The sequence below is a fragment of the Kwoniella europaea genome, chromosome 1, assembly GCF_036810445.1.
Source record: "Kwoniella europaea PYCC6329 chromosome 1, complete sequence".
NCBI classification, from domain to species: domain Eukaryota; kingdom Fungi; phylum Basidiomycota; class Tremellomycetes; order Tremellales; family Cryptococcaceae; genus Kwoniella; species Kwoniella europaea.
The window spans coordinates 10,599,372-10,615,168 of record NC_089487.1 but is presented as its reverse complement, the minus strand read 5'-3'; the positions used below and the strand labels follow the sequence as shown (position 1 = coordinate 10,615,168).

Below are 15,797 nucleotides of genomic sequence, written 5' to 3'. Positions count from 1 at the left end.
TTCTATATATACATGCATGGGTCACAGATCATAGATACCCCTTCTTGGCCCATCAGTCACCATGACCACGATGGATGATCCCATATCGATACCCACACTGGACTCAGTACTCTCACAGCTCCCCGTCGATCCATCATTGCTAGACGGCAGTCCACCTTGTGTACCATCAGCATCACGCTCGATCTCACGAGATTCTTCCCCATTATCCCCGACACCAGGACCATCCATTGGGTCAGGGAATCGATCCACTCCTCCAACATCCATCGCAGCGAGCTCGCCTAAGGGGACATCCAAGAGGAAGAGGAACAGCACCAGCACAATCACTGAAGAAAGAGAGAATGACGATGAGGAACCCAGGAAGAAGAAAGGCAGGAAACCTTTATTAGCGAAGAGGGTTGAATGGAGTGATATACCTGATTGGACAGGTAGGAAGGGTTGTCCACTTTTGGAGCTGCCTAGAGAGATTCTGGACTTGTGTTTTGGATTAGCTGTTGATGTTGGTTTGTCTGTGAGTGAAGATGTTCCGATAATTCCCAAAAAGCGTCAAGCTGACAATACCTCAGATGAGAGACTATATCTCCCTTGCTGGTGTCTGCAGACTGTTCAGACATCGTATGACTGATAAGGTCTTCAAAGTGAGTGTGCCTCGCTTCGTCTTATCCATCATACCCCTAAGCACAACCACTGGCTGATTATAAGATCTTATCACTATAGGAGCTATACTGCGCTGCCGAAGGTAACGGTCGTGTTACTAAACCCTCAGCCACCCATTCTCACCGTATCTTCACCAGCACCTCTCCACCGGAATGGCAATATCCCAAGAAGGAGCGATTCGCTTATCCCTTGAACTCCGATCACTATAAGCCCAGAGGACCTAGATCACATTGGACGGAAGCACAGTATACAATTTATAAAGAAGAACAGTATTACTGGAGATCGAAGCATCGACTTGACAAAGCTGCTCAAGAGAAGCGAGATCAGGATTACAAACGAAGGATATACGGGAGAGTTGAAGATGATGAGAGGGAGCAAACTTCGGTTCAGCTTGGAGGAATGAATAGAAGGATCATTGGCAGAGTTAGAGGAAGAGAGAATGGTGAACCACCCGTATGGAAAGATGATAATGGTAAACCCGATGAAGAGTATTATCTGGAAATCAAAAAGAAAGACGACAATTCATTGACTACGAAGAAAGAACAGAAGTCATCAGGTATAATGCCTACCAAAGTTCCTGAATCATTCAGCAAACGATTGAAGAAGAAAATCAAGGACATTAGAAGCAAAACAATAGGTGGAGTATGGAAGACACCTGTAGAATCTGATGATGATGATCACGAAGAAGATTACGACGTTCGGCAATCCACTTCTAAAGATGCATCGAAGGTCATGTGGGCTAGTGAGTACAGGAAGAAAGCTGTACAAGCGGCTCATTCGAAACATATCGGTAAATCTGTGAGTTGATGAGTTCATCGCGATGGACAGTATATCTGAATATTCCTGAACATGTCTTCTGGTGACGTACAATGATAGGAAGCAATGAGAGAGTTCAAGATTACGGATGCTGAACTTTTGTGCTTGAAACATATGTTGGTAGTAAGTTATTTCCCATATATTCCACTCACAGGTAGACCATCGAGAACTGATCATTGATTCGGGTAGCCCAATTCCATGAACAAGAAGAGGTATGTGCAAATGCTTTGCTGACTATATCAGTGTTTACTGACTCAACAATGCACCACGATCTCGCAGTCCCCAGCAAATGTAAGTGGTTTCCTGATTTCGCTTTCCTTTGGTATTCAGCTAATTCAGATCTTTACTGCAGATTTTGGTACTCGGCCGTTGAAGCTCTAGCCTATCGCTCACACGGAGGTCCAATCGGACATCGATTACATGTGTGAGTAGATGAGCCATCGCTACAACCCGCGAGACTCACCACGCTGATGGAATACAACTTCCTTCATACAGTCAACGATGGCACACTATGAACGAGAAGAATCTCAGTACTCGAAGAAACAATAAGCAGAAAGCTATGGAAGCTGGAACTTTTACACTGAGACAGAGGAAACATCGATTGTTACCTTCAGAATGGCATCAGGCTGTCAAAGAGGAGTTAGTCGCGTCTTCAGCTACAGGTAGCTTGGGTAAAGAGAAAGGAAACGAGAGCGCAGATGAAGAAGAGGATGAAGATGAGGATCACGATGACAATGAGAATGAGAATGAAAATGAGAGTGCAGATGGGGGTGATAATGGAGTCGAACTGGCAGGTGCAAGCGGAAGCGGAAGCAGAAATGGTGGTGAGAACGATGATTTAGATATGGATGGAAATAATGAAGACAAAGATGCGAAAGAGGATGAAAGAGAAGGTGAAGGAGCTGAAGAGGATGAGGATGAAGAAGGTGAAAAAGTTATAAAGGAGAACGGTAGATGGTGTAAGGCTGGATGCACATGTTGGAAAGATCCTTTCCCCCGGTGTAGCTCTGGGAGTAACGCATCGCACGGAATGGGCGAGTCTAGGAGTGATGAGGATGATGATGATGATGATGATGATGATTAATAAGACGGAAATTGATTGTCGAAGGTGGTAAGAAAGATTGATATACTAAGTACGATTTTGGTAACATGGACAACTTATTACGATATCACGATCATCATGCATATATGTCTCATGTATGTACATAGTACATTAGATGCATATCTGAATAGCCTGTTCAAGCAAGATCATATTACGTTCTTTCAAGTACAGACATATCCACGAAACTTTCAATTTATCGAAAGTACTGTAACTCTATATTAGCTGACGCTGACATTACTAATTGCTTGTTCGATATCCTCCACGTTGAGATATTCAATAGCCTCTGACGCACTGGCAGAATTGAGAATCTCAGTTCTTTCTAAATCAGGATAAGACTTGCGAACGTGATAACATTGATGTTGATACCTAACATCAAAAGTTGACCATCTCATCTCGACCAAGAGCCACTGATCGTTTGATGGAACTCGTTTGATGGTTAGGTCGAAACCTGATTGACATTGGGTATGGTGAATGATATCAGACTTGGAGTGGTGGTTGGTCGTATCGGATCTTTGTGGTAATAACTTATCAGTATCATGGGGCGAACATGAGTTTTAATTCATGAGAATGTTACAGTACAGTAGCTCAGTAGCTCACGATCCAAATGCAACCCGAGGTTGAGTGTGATGCGAGATTAGGATTTAGGATGATACTTACTCTTCTGTATCATTACAATTTGATAAGCTTGCTCTGAGGTCATAATCTTTCTTGAATTCGAATATACTCTGAGCACAAGATAGACATACACTGGAGATGATCTGAGACATACCGCCATGAGATGATCTATATTCCTGTAGTATTGTTGGGGGGATAAAAACACACAAGTATCACTGGGGCAACACTGGATGGGAATGCTGTCGTTTGACCTACTATATTTGAGAGAAACGTTTGATCGCTCCCCAACACTGTGTCAACAGAGAACCATCGCAAAATTCTCGGATCTCAAATTCCTTCCATCCAAGTGGAGAGTAAATTCGGTGAAGCATGATTGCGGAAGCTGATCATTTCAATTCTGACATCACCAGTGAAAACCCCCTGTGTCTCTGGAGAGATCGTTGCTCTCAACAAGGCGATCCACGATACGTATGTGAATGGTGAACCGAGTTTGCCCTGACGCGATGCATGAAATGCGAATTCGACAAGCATAACGAAACTGATCCCTGTATAGTATCATCACTTCACAATCGTAAAAATGAGGAATGCGACATATAAAATCCCAAAGAGACAGAGTGGGATTGTTCGTCGCGTCCACTATAGCTTCAAGTGAAGATATGATGTACATACACTTCCTTTACGAATCTTTGTTCCGTAGCTCTCACAGGTATAGTCTATCATCGGATTATTGCTGATGATGTATGAACCTTCCCATCGGTGTATCAGGATTCATATCCGGATCAGAATACCATAAATTTTCGAGCATTCCCTGTGACCATCCATCATGCTCATTCGTTGAGTTTGCAGTATCGCTATGGACGGTACCTCCCGAGGTTGATCTGGAATGATCTTGAGTTTGAGCTTGAGTTGGGTTCTCAGTGGCATCTGATGAGGAGGTAAAAACATCGTGCTTACTGTGTATCATGCAGTGTCAGCATAAATCTTGATCGACGTTGCATGGTTGGATATACGTACGATTGCTCTTGAGAAGAGGGTGTGGTTCTGTTACCAGGAGTATAAGGCATTTTCTTCGTGCTTCTCTTGGAGTAGGGTTAGTCCGTCAGGAAAAGTTAAAAGGTTCGGATCATAATACGCTTGATAGATATCTGATCGCAACGCTTTATATACGATATAGATTACATACAATATCACGATGCGGTGATACCGACACTCACGTATCTACGTGGTGGTTCGATAAAGGATCAACTTCCGAACTTGAGAAGGATAGAGATAGGCAGTGTCTTTCTCCACTCGTACTACACAGCCTCACCATCAAAGGTTGTAAGAATCAGAACCCCAAGTCAAAGTTTGAAGTGTAACGGTGACTGTATCTCAACGGAGCGAACATAAAAGGATGTCGACCCAGAACTTCGATCGATCCACAATATTCGTTAGTATTCGACATCTGAGATAAGCTGGGTCAGATAATAGATGTCAATCAGATTCTAGACTGTTCGATGGGGCCTTGTCGCACGAATCATTGTCGACCGAAGTGCATCAAGCATATTTTGTTGTTTTACACATACACATCTAAAAGTACAGATAGTACACATAGTCTGGAACGACAACAACATCTAAGCATTATATTTTGATCTTTTGGTTGTATCTTCTTCTGGCGGATCGTGTCCGGTACCATTATATTATCCCATTCTGAGCCCTCCGATCTTTGATAGTTGTACAAAATCAGGATGTTTCAGATTGTATTGGCGAATCGGTAGATCGGTTTGAATTCCGTTCGTTATATGACATTATCCACTTCTTCTCTCGAAGTTTCACCCACATACTCATCATTCTCATGTTCATTCGGAGTGACCGAATCCACAGTCATATCTCCATCCTCATGCTCCTGTTCTTTCAATCTATTCTGCTCAACCTCCATCCACCCTAACACTCTTCCTTGTCCAATTTTTATCTCCTCTTTCCCCACCTGCACAGCAGTTTCGGCACGTCTCTTCATATTGCCCACCAAGTCCGCTATCTTATCCCATCTATCTTCTAATTGCGGATCAGCCATCTCCTCGTCAAAGTAGGCTCCTTCCGGATCTAGCTCTTCGTCAAATGTATCGGTAGTAGGAGATAGTAGGCCCAGGGAGGATGAGGGGTTCAATGACGAAAATGAAGGTAAAGCATTACCGTTGATTGATTCTCTCAACATTCGACGTAGTTTGAGGATTTCAGTGCGCTGTTTGGATTTCGTAGCTATTGAATTGGCAATGGATAGAAATCTTAGCTTATCATGCGATTCGCAGGGAGGCAAGGATAGGTTACTCACCTTCAAGCGTCTTGTTGATCGCTAGCAGACTTGCATTGGATATCTCCAGATCGGCAATCTGAAAGAAAGAAACGAATTCAGCAGGCAATCTCAGACACTCAAGATGCAAAGAGTGTATTCAGGCAGATTTAACAAGATGCAATATTCACCTTGCGATTAACTTTTGCCTCTTCCGCATCTGCTCCCATAACTGCATCCATATCCTGATCACCTATCTTCACTTCACCCAATCTCACTTCTACCTCATCAACTGCCGTTGCTCCACTGAGTCTATCTCTACTTTCATCTTTCCTCATTTCCATCAGTGGACCACTCATATCACTACTTATTCCACTGAACTCCCTGAGCCCACCAGTACCCTGGCTCGAGGTGGTTCTTGACAATTCTTCCGATGATCGTCCGGGGGTCATGGCAGGTAATGCGACAGTACGCAGTTCGGGGCTGGTGGGTGGTCGAGGGAGTGAGGGTGGTGGTGCGCCATGAGGATGGTAGGGTAATTTCGTCTTGGAATGTACATGTATACTATTTCTATGTGATTGGTGATGCGGAGGGGAAGACGATGGTACAGGCGACGTTGGGGCAGATGCAGTGGGATGTTGAAATATGTATGCTAGAGCATGTTGCGCTGAGGAAAGTGCTTGAGGCAGGACTTTAGGTGATCGACGAGACGGTGAGGATCTATTGGAAGATATCTCAATTTGATCACCGGCTGAATCTGATAACCTCTCTGGACTAGTATTGCTATCCCTCCATGTAGATTGTAATATTCTCAATCCTCCATCGTCCATACCTAATCCCGTCAGACTATATCCTCCATCAGCATGGGTGGAGATGATGTTGGGTATAGGAGATTGCTGGATTGCTCCAGGCAGCGGAGTCTGAATACTGGGTGAAGGTGCAGTTGATATAGGATGAGCGAATGATGTTAGTGTAACATCCTGCGTAGGTATAGAGTGAGTAGGCGTAGAGGTACGAGGGACAGGCGTTATGGATGATTCAGATTTTTGTATGGGATGGATAGGAGTCGAAGGCGTTATGATATTTGCAGTTCCGGAAGTTCTAACTCTGGCTATGGGAGCTCCACCAGCTGTACTTCTCAGCGATAGTGTTCTCGTCCTTAATGCGTTCTCTTCAGTATTATTTCGCCTTAGTTCTGGGGTACGAGGTGAGCTATGCCCATCTACTACCGACTTGGTCGCTCTAATCTTCGCTATGGGCGTCCCATCTTTCGGAGTAAGCCCCACGACTGATCGAGGGGGAAGTGTTGAGCTGATTGGGGTTCTAGGTGTCCTGGTGGTTACTCGAGGATGGGGAGTGGTGTTGGAAGATTGGGATGCAGGTGTAGGAGATCTAGCTCTAGAGACGGGTGTCGAACGTAGAGATAGTGCTGACGGTGTTGAGCGTAATGAAGGTCTTTCAGAGGAGGTGGGCGATGACGTTGAGATTGATGAAGGGGTTACATGGGCCCGTACTCTCCCTGAAGCAGCTGAGCTGGATGAAATCGGCGATGGTGAAGGCGCAAGGGATATCTGAGATGCGACCTATGAAGGTGTTCGAACAAGGATCAGTAGGAATTGGGGTTTTATGTTGTTATATAGACACACCTTGCGCCGAGGTTTGACTGGATCAGTCATCATGGACTCGATCTCATCGAGAGAGTTGAAAGGGGCGGGAAGCGATTGGACTTCAGTCGATTGGTCCTACATGTATTTGAATGAGATCCTGATGGGTGAAAATGTAAGCGGAATGTGAAGCATGCTATGTCATCAGTGCAAGTACGCTTTTGGGTTTTCTGATATTTGATGCAACTTGGCAACCTTTCAACTTCATGTCACAAACAAACAATCCGGATCAGGCACCACATGTCTCGGATTACAATGTGATCCTAATCTCATTACACTCTCATAACAGTTTGTCCAGTACGGCACTACAACTGAGTTGTAATTGACATTACAACATGAGGCATGTGCATACTGAATGACATACAACAAACCGGATCTATATACGTGCATCCGTATCATAGTGACTCAAGAACCAGTCCACAGACTCTTTCAGCGCTATCAAAGAAGACAGCATATCAGCACAAGACCATGTCAGTGAGGAAGAACTCCCCTCTTACCTAATTTGAAAGGTGTGAATTCAAATACACCGGCACCACTCTCCTTCATCAACCTCGTTAATTTAGCATTACTCGCAGGTTTCCTAAACTGTCCGTCTGCCTTGGATGTATCGTACTATGAATATCATGACTGTCAGCATCAGCTACGGCCAACTCCATTGGATCAGATAGCAGGTTGACAGACTTACCTCAACGGGTCCTTTGAAATCTATAGCTTCTATGATGGCATCCGCCACATCTTTTATCGTTACTTCATCATCTTCAGCCACTATAAGCCAAGCAAACTTGTCAGAGTCGAACCATTTTCATAGTGAGAACTAGGGGGCATACCGCTCAATATCACCGGGTCGATCTCCTTATACTCTCGAAGGACCCATATGAAGAGCTTCGCTAGATCTCGAGAATAGATAAATTGTCGGAGTGGTTTTCCTGATCCAAATACAGTGAAAGGAGTATTATTCTCTATAAAGATACTATTACATCAGCACTTCGCAATGGCAGCTACCATTTTGATGATTGTGAAATAATCCCATGGATTACTTACTTTTCGCCAGATAACATTTATGTATTAATCCCGGTATCACATGTGCGCTTTCCAGATTCTGATATCAATCAGCTACAGGTCATGTCTCCCAGCGTCATGATCCGTGAACTTTTCTCTCACATAATTGTCACCAGGACCGAAAACGTCTGGATACATCGAATGATCAGCATCTACATCTACGTCCATACCCGTACTAGGTTTGAGGGGTATTTAACGTACTGGTCGGTATCACGCTCGTGAACTGATCACCGAATTGATCGTGATAAGCACTAGATCATCAACCATCAACGTTGCGCTCAGTTCCATCTTCCCGAATTCTGTGAAAAGGGAGAAGGGAACTGACTGATTTTGAATATCTATCAATCGCTTGGCATGTGAATATCCAAAATTTGATGAATGCGGTGGACCCAAGTGTATCTTCTCTTCCGTAAGGGGGTACTCTACCTGCACATTGAAATGTTCATCAACAATGTTACAGCAAAACTGATGAATGACAATCTCACCACTCCATTCAAGAGTGGGAGAGTGTATTCGTGAGGTTGAAGAGCTCGGTGTTCAAAACTCACCTTATCAGGAAACACACAAGTCGACAGACATGATAAGACCTTCCTCACTTTCATCTCATGTGATACTTGTAGTATACTATCGTTCATAAGTAGGTTATCGCGCAGGAATGTGTGTTGAGAAGACATATTTGCGAACAGACCGCCAACTTCAAATCCATCAGCTTGTGCTTGTGAGTCTCATCCTCATCATATAGACGGTTATGCATGGTCGTGAATGCTTTACTCACCTTTAGCAGCAAGATGTATAACTTCCTTCGGCCTATACTTTTTAAATACCTCCCTGGTCTGCTGAATATCCCTCAAATCGCATTGCGAAGAAGACAGGAATACCCATTCTTCATCCTTTCTCCTTCCATATGGACCGTCAATGGGTTCGGTGTCGACCAAGTACTTGAGAGCAGATCCTACTAAGCCGGAGCCTAACCAAGGAATATATCAATCAGGACACATCAAAAGGTTGAAGCTGTATATGAAACAGACGAAGCTCACCTCCCGTCACCAGAACAACACTTGTCGAAGTTGCTGACACAGGTGTAGGTGGTAAGTCGCCCATGGTACTCATTCCTCAAGCTAGTGACTGGGCTCTATGTATGTACAGTATGTAGAAGATATCGTTGATGATATATATAATAGCTGCTGTCCATTTCAAGCTTCATGCGTGCGTGAATGATTTACGTTCCCGAGACAGTGAAAGTGGAGGATAGTAACCCCTCATCATCATCAGGCACGGGAAACATCCGACCCAAAAGGAATGTGGATGGTGTAGATTGTGGCTATTTGGCTATTTGAGCAGAGAGTGCTTGCAGGTAGACCAGTGGGAGATACCTGGCCCAACACACATAAACACATACACTTAAGCACGCGCGTCGAGGTCAATTCATATTGGTTTTTCCTTCGTAGAACAGGATAGTCAGACGGGCGATCAAAGCGTCCGTAACGCATAACCACAAAGTGGCACAAGGAGTTACTCCCGTTGTCGTTCGGAGATCAATTTTTCTGTTCGATCAACTACTTTCTGTGTTGGTCTCTTCTTGACCTTTTTGATCCAGGTTCCACAAAACTTCTGGTACCTAGTCGCTTGATCCTCTTGCAAAAGATTCCCGAACAAGATGTCTCAAAGTGATACCCACCCTCAATCCTCTTCTTGCAAGAGCCCTCAGCTCGGCCCGACTTCCCCTCCACACACCCCTCTTCCAACAGAAGGAGAGGCGTCCCCATATAAGACTTACTACTCGCAATCATCCCCCCGGACTCATATACCAGACGATCTCTTGTACAGTCCAGATCACGACAAATTGCAAGAGTCTATCATGATCTCATGGCGATCTTCTGAGCCTTCCCAAGAACGCAAGAGGTATATGGAAGACTTACGTGTCCTTCTGACCAATGCGATTAACGAGACCTTCCATCCTGAGCTCATAGAGGTTTTCGATGGAGAGAAGAAAAGAAGATTTGAAGTTGAGATTGTCGGGAGTAGTAGTTGGGGAGGGGAAATAGATAATTCGACGGATGTAGATCTGTGTATCGTTGTGAGCACCTCTATCTGCTAAAGTAATCATGGAATAACCGAGACTCATATATACCTTACTGGATGTAGGATCGAGCATTACCAAGAGGATGTAAGTTTTACATCTCCTATCTTACAATCGTTAATACTGGGGTGGTTATCCAAAAATGACGAAATACGACATCCAGACGAACCTTCCATGTGGCTTCAATCACCTTCAAGCACCCAAATCGGATCCAACACCCAAGCAAGACGAGGACGATACGAACCATCGCAGAATTTACCGGATTGCTATTCGCTCAAAGCGCTTTCGGACTGTATCGAAAAAGTAGGTATGACACATACCAAGCGACATCCCCTGCCTTTACCGTTGGTTAAATTCGTCGATCCAGAAAGAAAGTTGGGATGTGATTTACAATGTAATGATTTGGCTGGATTGTGAGTTGACGCATTGTCTTCCTCCATTTGTCTCAATTTGTTCCAATGTGTACCATGGATGTAGTAAGCATTCATGACATGGCTGATACATCACTGATATTAAGGTACAATTGCTCCCTCATCCTCGCTTACTGCCAAATTTCACCTTACGTCCTTCGACCGTTGATATACACAATCAAAAGATGGTACAAATCCATATCAGGCAAAGATCCGAAACTATCCAATCGTCTGAACAAATTCAAATTATCTTCTTATTGCCTGTCACTCATTTGTATAGGGTATTTACAACATATCGGACAATTACCTAATCTCCAGGAAGACATCATGGCGAGAGGATACCAAACGATTGAAGAGATGATGGAAGATGAGGAGTTGATATGGGGCGAGTGGGGTAGAACACAGGGAAGAGCATTTCACACGACATTTGCCAATAAGCCAAAAGAATATTGGAAAGCTCGAGATACCAAAATGATTGTGGCAGAAGTTGTTAGAGGGTTCTTTCAATACTTTGCTCAAGATACTATCGATACCAAATCCGAGTCAACATATGCTGAAGATTCAGACCACTTTAACCCTATCACACATATCATATCATCTCTGAATGGAGGTATTCTCCCTCGTATTCTACTATACAAGGACCAGACATATCCAAATCTCGAAAAAGATCAAATGACTTATCTGAACAGGAAAGGGTACGATCCCTCTCAGATCAGTCTGATAATGCAACATTACCGAATGGCCAAATCGCTCCAGATCGAGATGAAGATGAATAAAGGTGATGGGGGAATACAATCTTACGAATGGTCTGAAAGGAAATTGGTCGTTCAAGATCCATTTAGTTGGGTGAAGGTATGTTATGTCTCTTCACACAGGGAGCTAAGATGGGGAAAAAGAAGTTACTGTAGCTTATTGATGGATTGTTGGGATGTAGAACCAAGCGAGTGGGATGAGTGAGGAGGTGTGTGATGGTTTCTTTGATGTAAGTCCTTCTTCCATTACATGCAGGAGAAGCCTGACTAAGCATACATAGCTGACTGTATATGATGTAGTGTATAAGTCGGACACATCAAAAGTTGAAAGAATTAGGAACGAAAGCGACGATTGAAGATATTTTGACTATTGATATGGATGGAATGGAGTAATTGTGTGTCAATGACTCTTGGGATATACACATACCACATGATGTATCAATTATTAGACACTGAATCTATCATCTGTGTTATTGATATGCATTGACATTATGAATTACAATGAGCAAATTGGGTGGCGTAAAGGATAAGACTATTGAAATGGTAAGCTTGTACTGTACCCTCATCACTTTAAATACAACTGTCACGTCGACATCCTTCTCACGAATGCTAAATGTCCTCACGTACTATCTTCTGTACTCCCCAAACTCCCACCATCCACTCCACTTCCATCCCCTAGAGCAGAATCAACTGCACTCTGACCCTCAACCGAATCACCATTCTGTCCAACCAACAAATCTGAATATCCGGTATGACTGACTTGATCTGATACACTATTCGGCTCCCCAGTGGACTCGTTCCCGTTGATAGTTCCTAATTCATATTCACCTTTCCAGAACTCTTCAGGTAATTCCCCAAAATCATCGAATACCTCATCCCAATCTACTCTCGGTTCATCTCCTTCTTCTTCGTCTTCGTCATCTGGGTCTATCTGACTACTATTGAAATTATGTTGACTCCTTTCCCTCTCCTTTTCTTCTTTGATTTGTCTTTTGATCACTTCACTAGTCGTGTCAATCTTCCTATAACTTTCATTCAAGGTATGTACGCCAGTGGAAGTAATAACGTAATCGATCGTACTTGCCGCTGAGAAAGGTGAGAAAACCACATGTAATCTTCTAATCAACGTAGGTTTGATATCTTCCTCTTCATCCTTTTCCAATCCATTTTTATCTAGGTGATTTTCCATTTTCCTTCTCTTGTGCGAAGTGAGATCACGTTGATCGACTAATCTCCTCCTTGCCGTCCTACTCAACATGATCCTAACATTCACTGCGTTCGCCCAGACTATACCAAGGGAAGCTTCTTTCTTCAACGTATCGCTCTCTCCGGAGAACCACCTAGATTGAGTCTTGTAAATCATTGCTATATCATCCGGATTGTCATTGACATTGACAGTACCAGTGAAAGGTTGCGTTTGCATAAATGAAGATGTAGGTTGAGAATACGATACCGGTGTAGCTCTTTGAAATACGTCTGATACTTGATTAATGACTAATATCGATAAATCGTACTTTACAGCTAAAGCTTTGAGGGCGTCGGCAACTATACATAGATGTTTTGATCTTTCCGCGAGAGATAGAGCATTAGGTGCAGTGGGTCTTTCGTGATCGCTCGACCCTCCTCTGAGTAACGCGGTGATGGAATCTAGTATAATAAGTCGAATAGGTAGTTGATTAATTCTTGAGCTGTTAGGGTTGAGACGGGATTCAAGTATAGCTGGGACGGCGTAGTTTAAAGCATGTTCCAGAGCATCCACATCTCCCACCCTATTAGTCAATATGTTATCTAACAGGTTCTTTACCCTTCCTTCTGGACCGAACTCGTATGGTTCATGGATTGACAGAAGATGTTTGCCCAGTTGAACTAATCGGTCTGTGGATATTTCTCTTTCGGAAGTGAGGATGAGCGAGCCGCCGGGTGAGGATGTGAGAGAGGGGAGTTGGAAGGTGAGGGCAAGGTGTAGAGCGAGGTGAGATTTGCCAGCGGCGCTATGGGTTGTGGAAACAACGAACAGTCAGTATACGTATGATGATCAAGTCTGACGTATAATTGAAGATAGGGAGACAGACAAGTGATATGGTGGGTTGACAATACAGATTAGACATAGTATTACTTCCACACTCACCTCTCACCGGTGATTTCATAAAGACAACCTCTTCTAATCCCCCCGCCTAACACCTGATCCAGACCCGCATCACCAGTTGACACCCATTTAGCTCGTCCTTTCCCTTTTCCCTTTTTATCTGTATCTATATCATCATCCTCATCAACGTTCAGAGGTAATCTCGAAGGACCTATACCAGTATTCTGCTCCTGATCGTATATATCATCTAATCTCTTCGTGGAAGGTGCGATCGCATGACTGACTTGTCGTACGTATAACTGAGCGGTAGGTATCTTCACCTTGAGCAGGTCTGATAATCTAGGTAAGGGGGTAAAGAGGATGGAGGAAGTGGAGAGGGATGCTATTGAGGGGGGTTCGTAGGTCGTAGTGGATTCCGCATAGTGCAGGTAGGGTTCGATCATTTTGAATGGGTGAGCGTGAGTATAGGTGACATACGATAGATGAGTGTGAATGTGTAGATGAATGGTGTAAGGAAGGAAGAAGGTGATGGGTGAGAGAGGAAGGAAGATGATAGATACATAGACGAATAGTTGGTACAGTTGACGTCAGCACCATAGTATCCCAACACGCAGAAACCCCTCAAGACTCACCTCGATTAGCAGCATCAATCAGTTCTTTCGATACATCCAATTCATCTATCGATGGTATAATGAATGACATCTAGATGCAAGATGTGTATGTGGGTATACAAGAAGTGGGTATATGGTGAGCAAGATATGCAAAAGGCTATCAAGCATTTATATAAGGCTTGTAAGAGTAATGTTCGTCCAAGGAATTAAAGGTCATACGCGTCACGTCGATCTATCTGGACCGGGGTGAGAGTGAGTGGCAAATTTGCTATGGTAGTATACTGTAGGGCGTCAGTCTCGCCAGGATGATATGAATAATGCATGAGCTAAGGTCAAAGGTTGTCTACAATGATGACTGTTCGATTGGTGATTTCCATCAGAGGAAGGCATGATATATAAACACTAAATCACAATGATACATTATTCACGTATCTTTTTCCACATCAATCAGATTCCAAACTACATTATCACAAACGAGCATCTCAGCAAAAACATCCACTATATACTAGAATAAGATGAGGCTATGCTCACTCTGATTGATCTTTGATCTACCTGAATCAGGTCCATCCCCACAATATTCCGTCCTGACATACGATCCACGTTTATCATCGATAGTCTCGCCGAGGCAGAATGTGGCTTTGGTGGGATCGGTAGGTGGTCGAAGGGATATTCGTTGATCTGGATCTATCATCCATCTTATACCGAGTAAAATGAACTCTTGGTTAGCTGACTTGATACACGTTTTTTTTATGTTCTTCTTTGTTGTACTGGATTTGGGGAGGTACAGAGGTAGAAGTAACACAACAGTGATGAAAATATGAACTCACTTTTGCCCCAAACGTTGTTCATCAGGCATAGCCAAAACAGTCGCATTAGTTTGATTCCCATATTTCCCACCATCCAATATCGGCAGATCATTACATTCTCCACAAACTACTTCTCCCGGCTGTTCGTCAAAATTGGACGGTACAACCCATACAGTAGAGTATGTACAATTTTGTACGAATGTCAGTTCAGGTTGAGCGTACCCTTCGGAATCCATTATTGCCGATAGGCACTTGGTGGCATTGTAATTCAATTGTAATCTAACTGATCTAGTGTTGCTGGTATTAGTTTCCTCGGATATGCTCGTAGTGCTGGAGCTGGCTGGGGAGGTCGCGGTAGTGTTGGTACTGGGTGTAGCGATAGTCGTGTTGGTACTAGACGCAGCGGCCGCCGAGGCTAAAGATGGAATGAGAGGTATTGTAAGGAAACTTCTTTGGAATAACATACTTGAATTCGATATCTCTAGTGCACTCTTGTACTATAGTAGCAACAAAATGATAAATGTTTCTGTATCGACTGTTTTTACAGTCAGTGCCAATCAGTAAACTCTAAATGTAACATGTTGAGAAGTCGACATCAATCACCCCTTTCTCTTCCTTTCATCACCCACCTTCCATTCATCGATCAAAGGCAGTTATCACAAGGACGGTATGGATCGTTCTTGACTTTCGAACTCTGTTCTATATTTACCCTCTGCCTTGCCTGTATTGATATTTCGGCGTAACAAACCATCCGTCCAAATCCCTTTCTCCCGTCCTTCGTGGTCTCATATGCAAGCGCATGCTGTCCAAAAACAAAACGAAGTCATAGTGCCGGTTGAACAGACTGCATTTTTGACTATTTTACTTCTTTTC

General features: G+C 43.6%; 7 protein-coding genes across 7 annotated transcripts; 2 read left to right on the top strand and 5 right to left on the bottom strand.

Moving 5' to 3' along the window:
- Positions 1-61: 61 nt before the first annotated feature.
- Positions 62-2,554, top strand: V865_004031 (uncharacterized protein; the record flags this gene model as incomplete). Its single annotated transcript, XM_066227816.1, has 8 exons — positions 62-508; positions 564-635; positions 715-1,452; positions 1,531-1,593; positions 1,660-1,682; positions 1,750-1,761; positions 1,823-1,894; positions 1,966-2,554. 8 exons carry the CDS (start codon positions 62-64, stop codon positions 2,552-2,554), a joined length of 2,016 nt encoding a protein of 671 aa, XP_066083913.1.
- Positions 2,555-3,911: 1,357 nt separating this feature from the next.
- V865_004030 (uncharacterized protein) lies at positions 3,912-4,251 on the bottom strand (the record flags this gene model as incomplete). The annotated part of the gene is made up of 2 exons (XM_066227815.1): positions 3,912-4,140; positions 4,202-4,251. The coding sequence occupies 2 exons, from the start codon at positions 4,249-4,251 to the stop codon at positions 3,912-3,914; spliced, it is 279 nt and encodes a 92-aa protein (XP_066083912.1).
- Positions 4,252-4,964: 713 nt separating this feature from the next.
- V865_004029 (uncharacterized protein) lies at positions 4,965-7,132 on the bottom strand (the record flags this gene model as incomplete). Its single annotated transcript, XM_066227814.1, has 4 exons — positions 4,965-5,425; positions 5,499-5,556; positions 5,648-7,039; positions 7,103-7,132. The coding sequence occupies 4 exons, from the start codon at positions 7,130-7,132 to the stop codon at positions 4,965-4,967; spliced, it is 1,941 nt and encodes a 646-aa protein (XP_066083911.1).
- A 364-nt stretch (positions 7,133-7,496) lies between these two features.
- V865_004028 (uncharacterized protein) lies at positions 7,497-9,289 on the bottom strand (the record flags this gene model as incomplete). The annotated part of the gene is made up of 11 exons (XM_066227813.1): positions 7,497-7,555; positions 7,618-7,732; positions 7,806-7,885; positions 7,948-8,079; positions 8,162-8,219; positions 8,282-8,307; positions 8,381-8,430; positions 8,505-8,605; positions 8,728-8,873; positions 8,955-9,146; positions 9,217-9,289. The coding sequence occupies 11 exons, from the start codon at positions 9,287-9,289 to the stop codon at positions 7,497-7,499; spliced, it is 1,032 nt and encodes a 343-aa protein (XP_066083910.1).
- A 547-nt stretch (positions 9,290-9,836) lies between these two features.
- Positions 9,837-11,814, top strand: V865_004027 (uncharacterized protein; the record flags this gene model as incomplete). Its single annotated transcript, XM_066227812.1, has 6 exons — positions 9,837-10,256; positions 10,325-10,346; positions 10,423-10,672; positions 10,777-11,521; positions 11,604-11,651; positions 11,722-11,814. The coding sequence occupies 6 exons, from the start codon at positions 9,837-9,839 to the stop codon at positions 11,812-11,814; spliced, it is 1,578 nt and encodes a 525-aa protein (XP_066083909.1).
- A 226-nt stretch (positions 11,815-12,040) lies between these two features.
- On the bottom strand, positions 12,041-13,950 carry V865_004026 (uncharacterized protein; the record flags this gene model as incomplete). The annotated part of the gene is made up of 2 exons (XM_066227811.1): positions 12,041-13,412; positions 13,550-13,950. The coding sequence occupies 2 exons, from the start codon at positions 13,948-13,950 to the stop codon at positions 12,041-12,043; spliced, it is 1,773 nt and encodes a 590-aa protein (XP_066083908.1).
- A 592-nt stretch (positions 13,951-14,542) lies between these two features.
- V865_004025 (uncharacterized protein) lies at positions 14,543-15,388 on the bottom strand (the record flags this gene model as incomplete). Its single annotated transcript, XM_066227810.1, has 3 exons — positions 14,543-14,577; positions 14,650-14,813; positions 14,946-15,388. The coding sequence occupies 3 exons, from the start codon at positions 15,386-15,388 to the stop codon at positions 14,543-14,545; spliced, it is 642 nt and encodes a 213-aa protein (XP_066083907.1).
- Between the last annotated feature and the right edge of the window lie 409 nt (positions 15,389-15,797).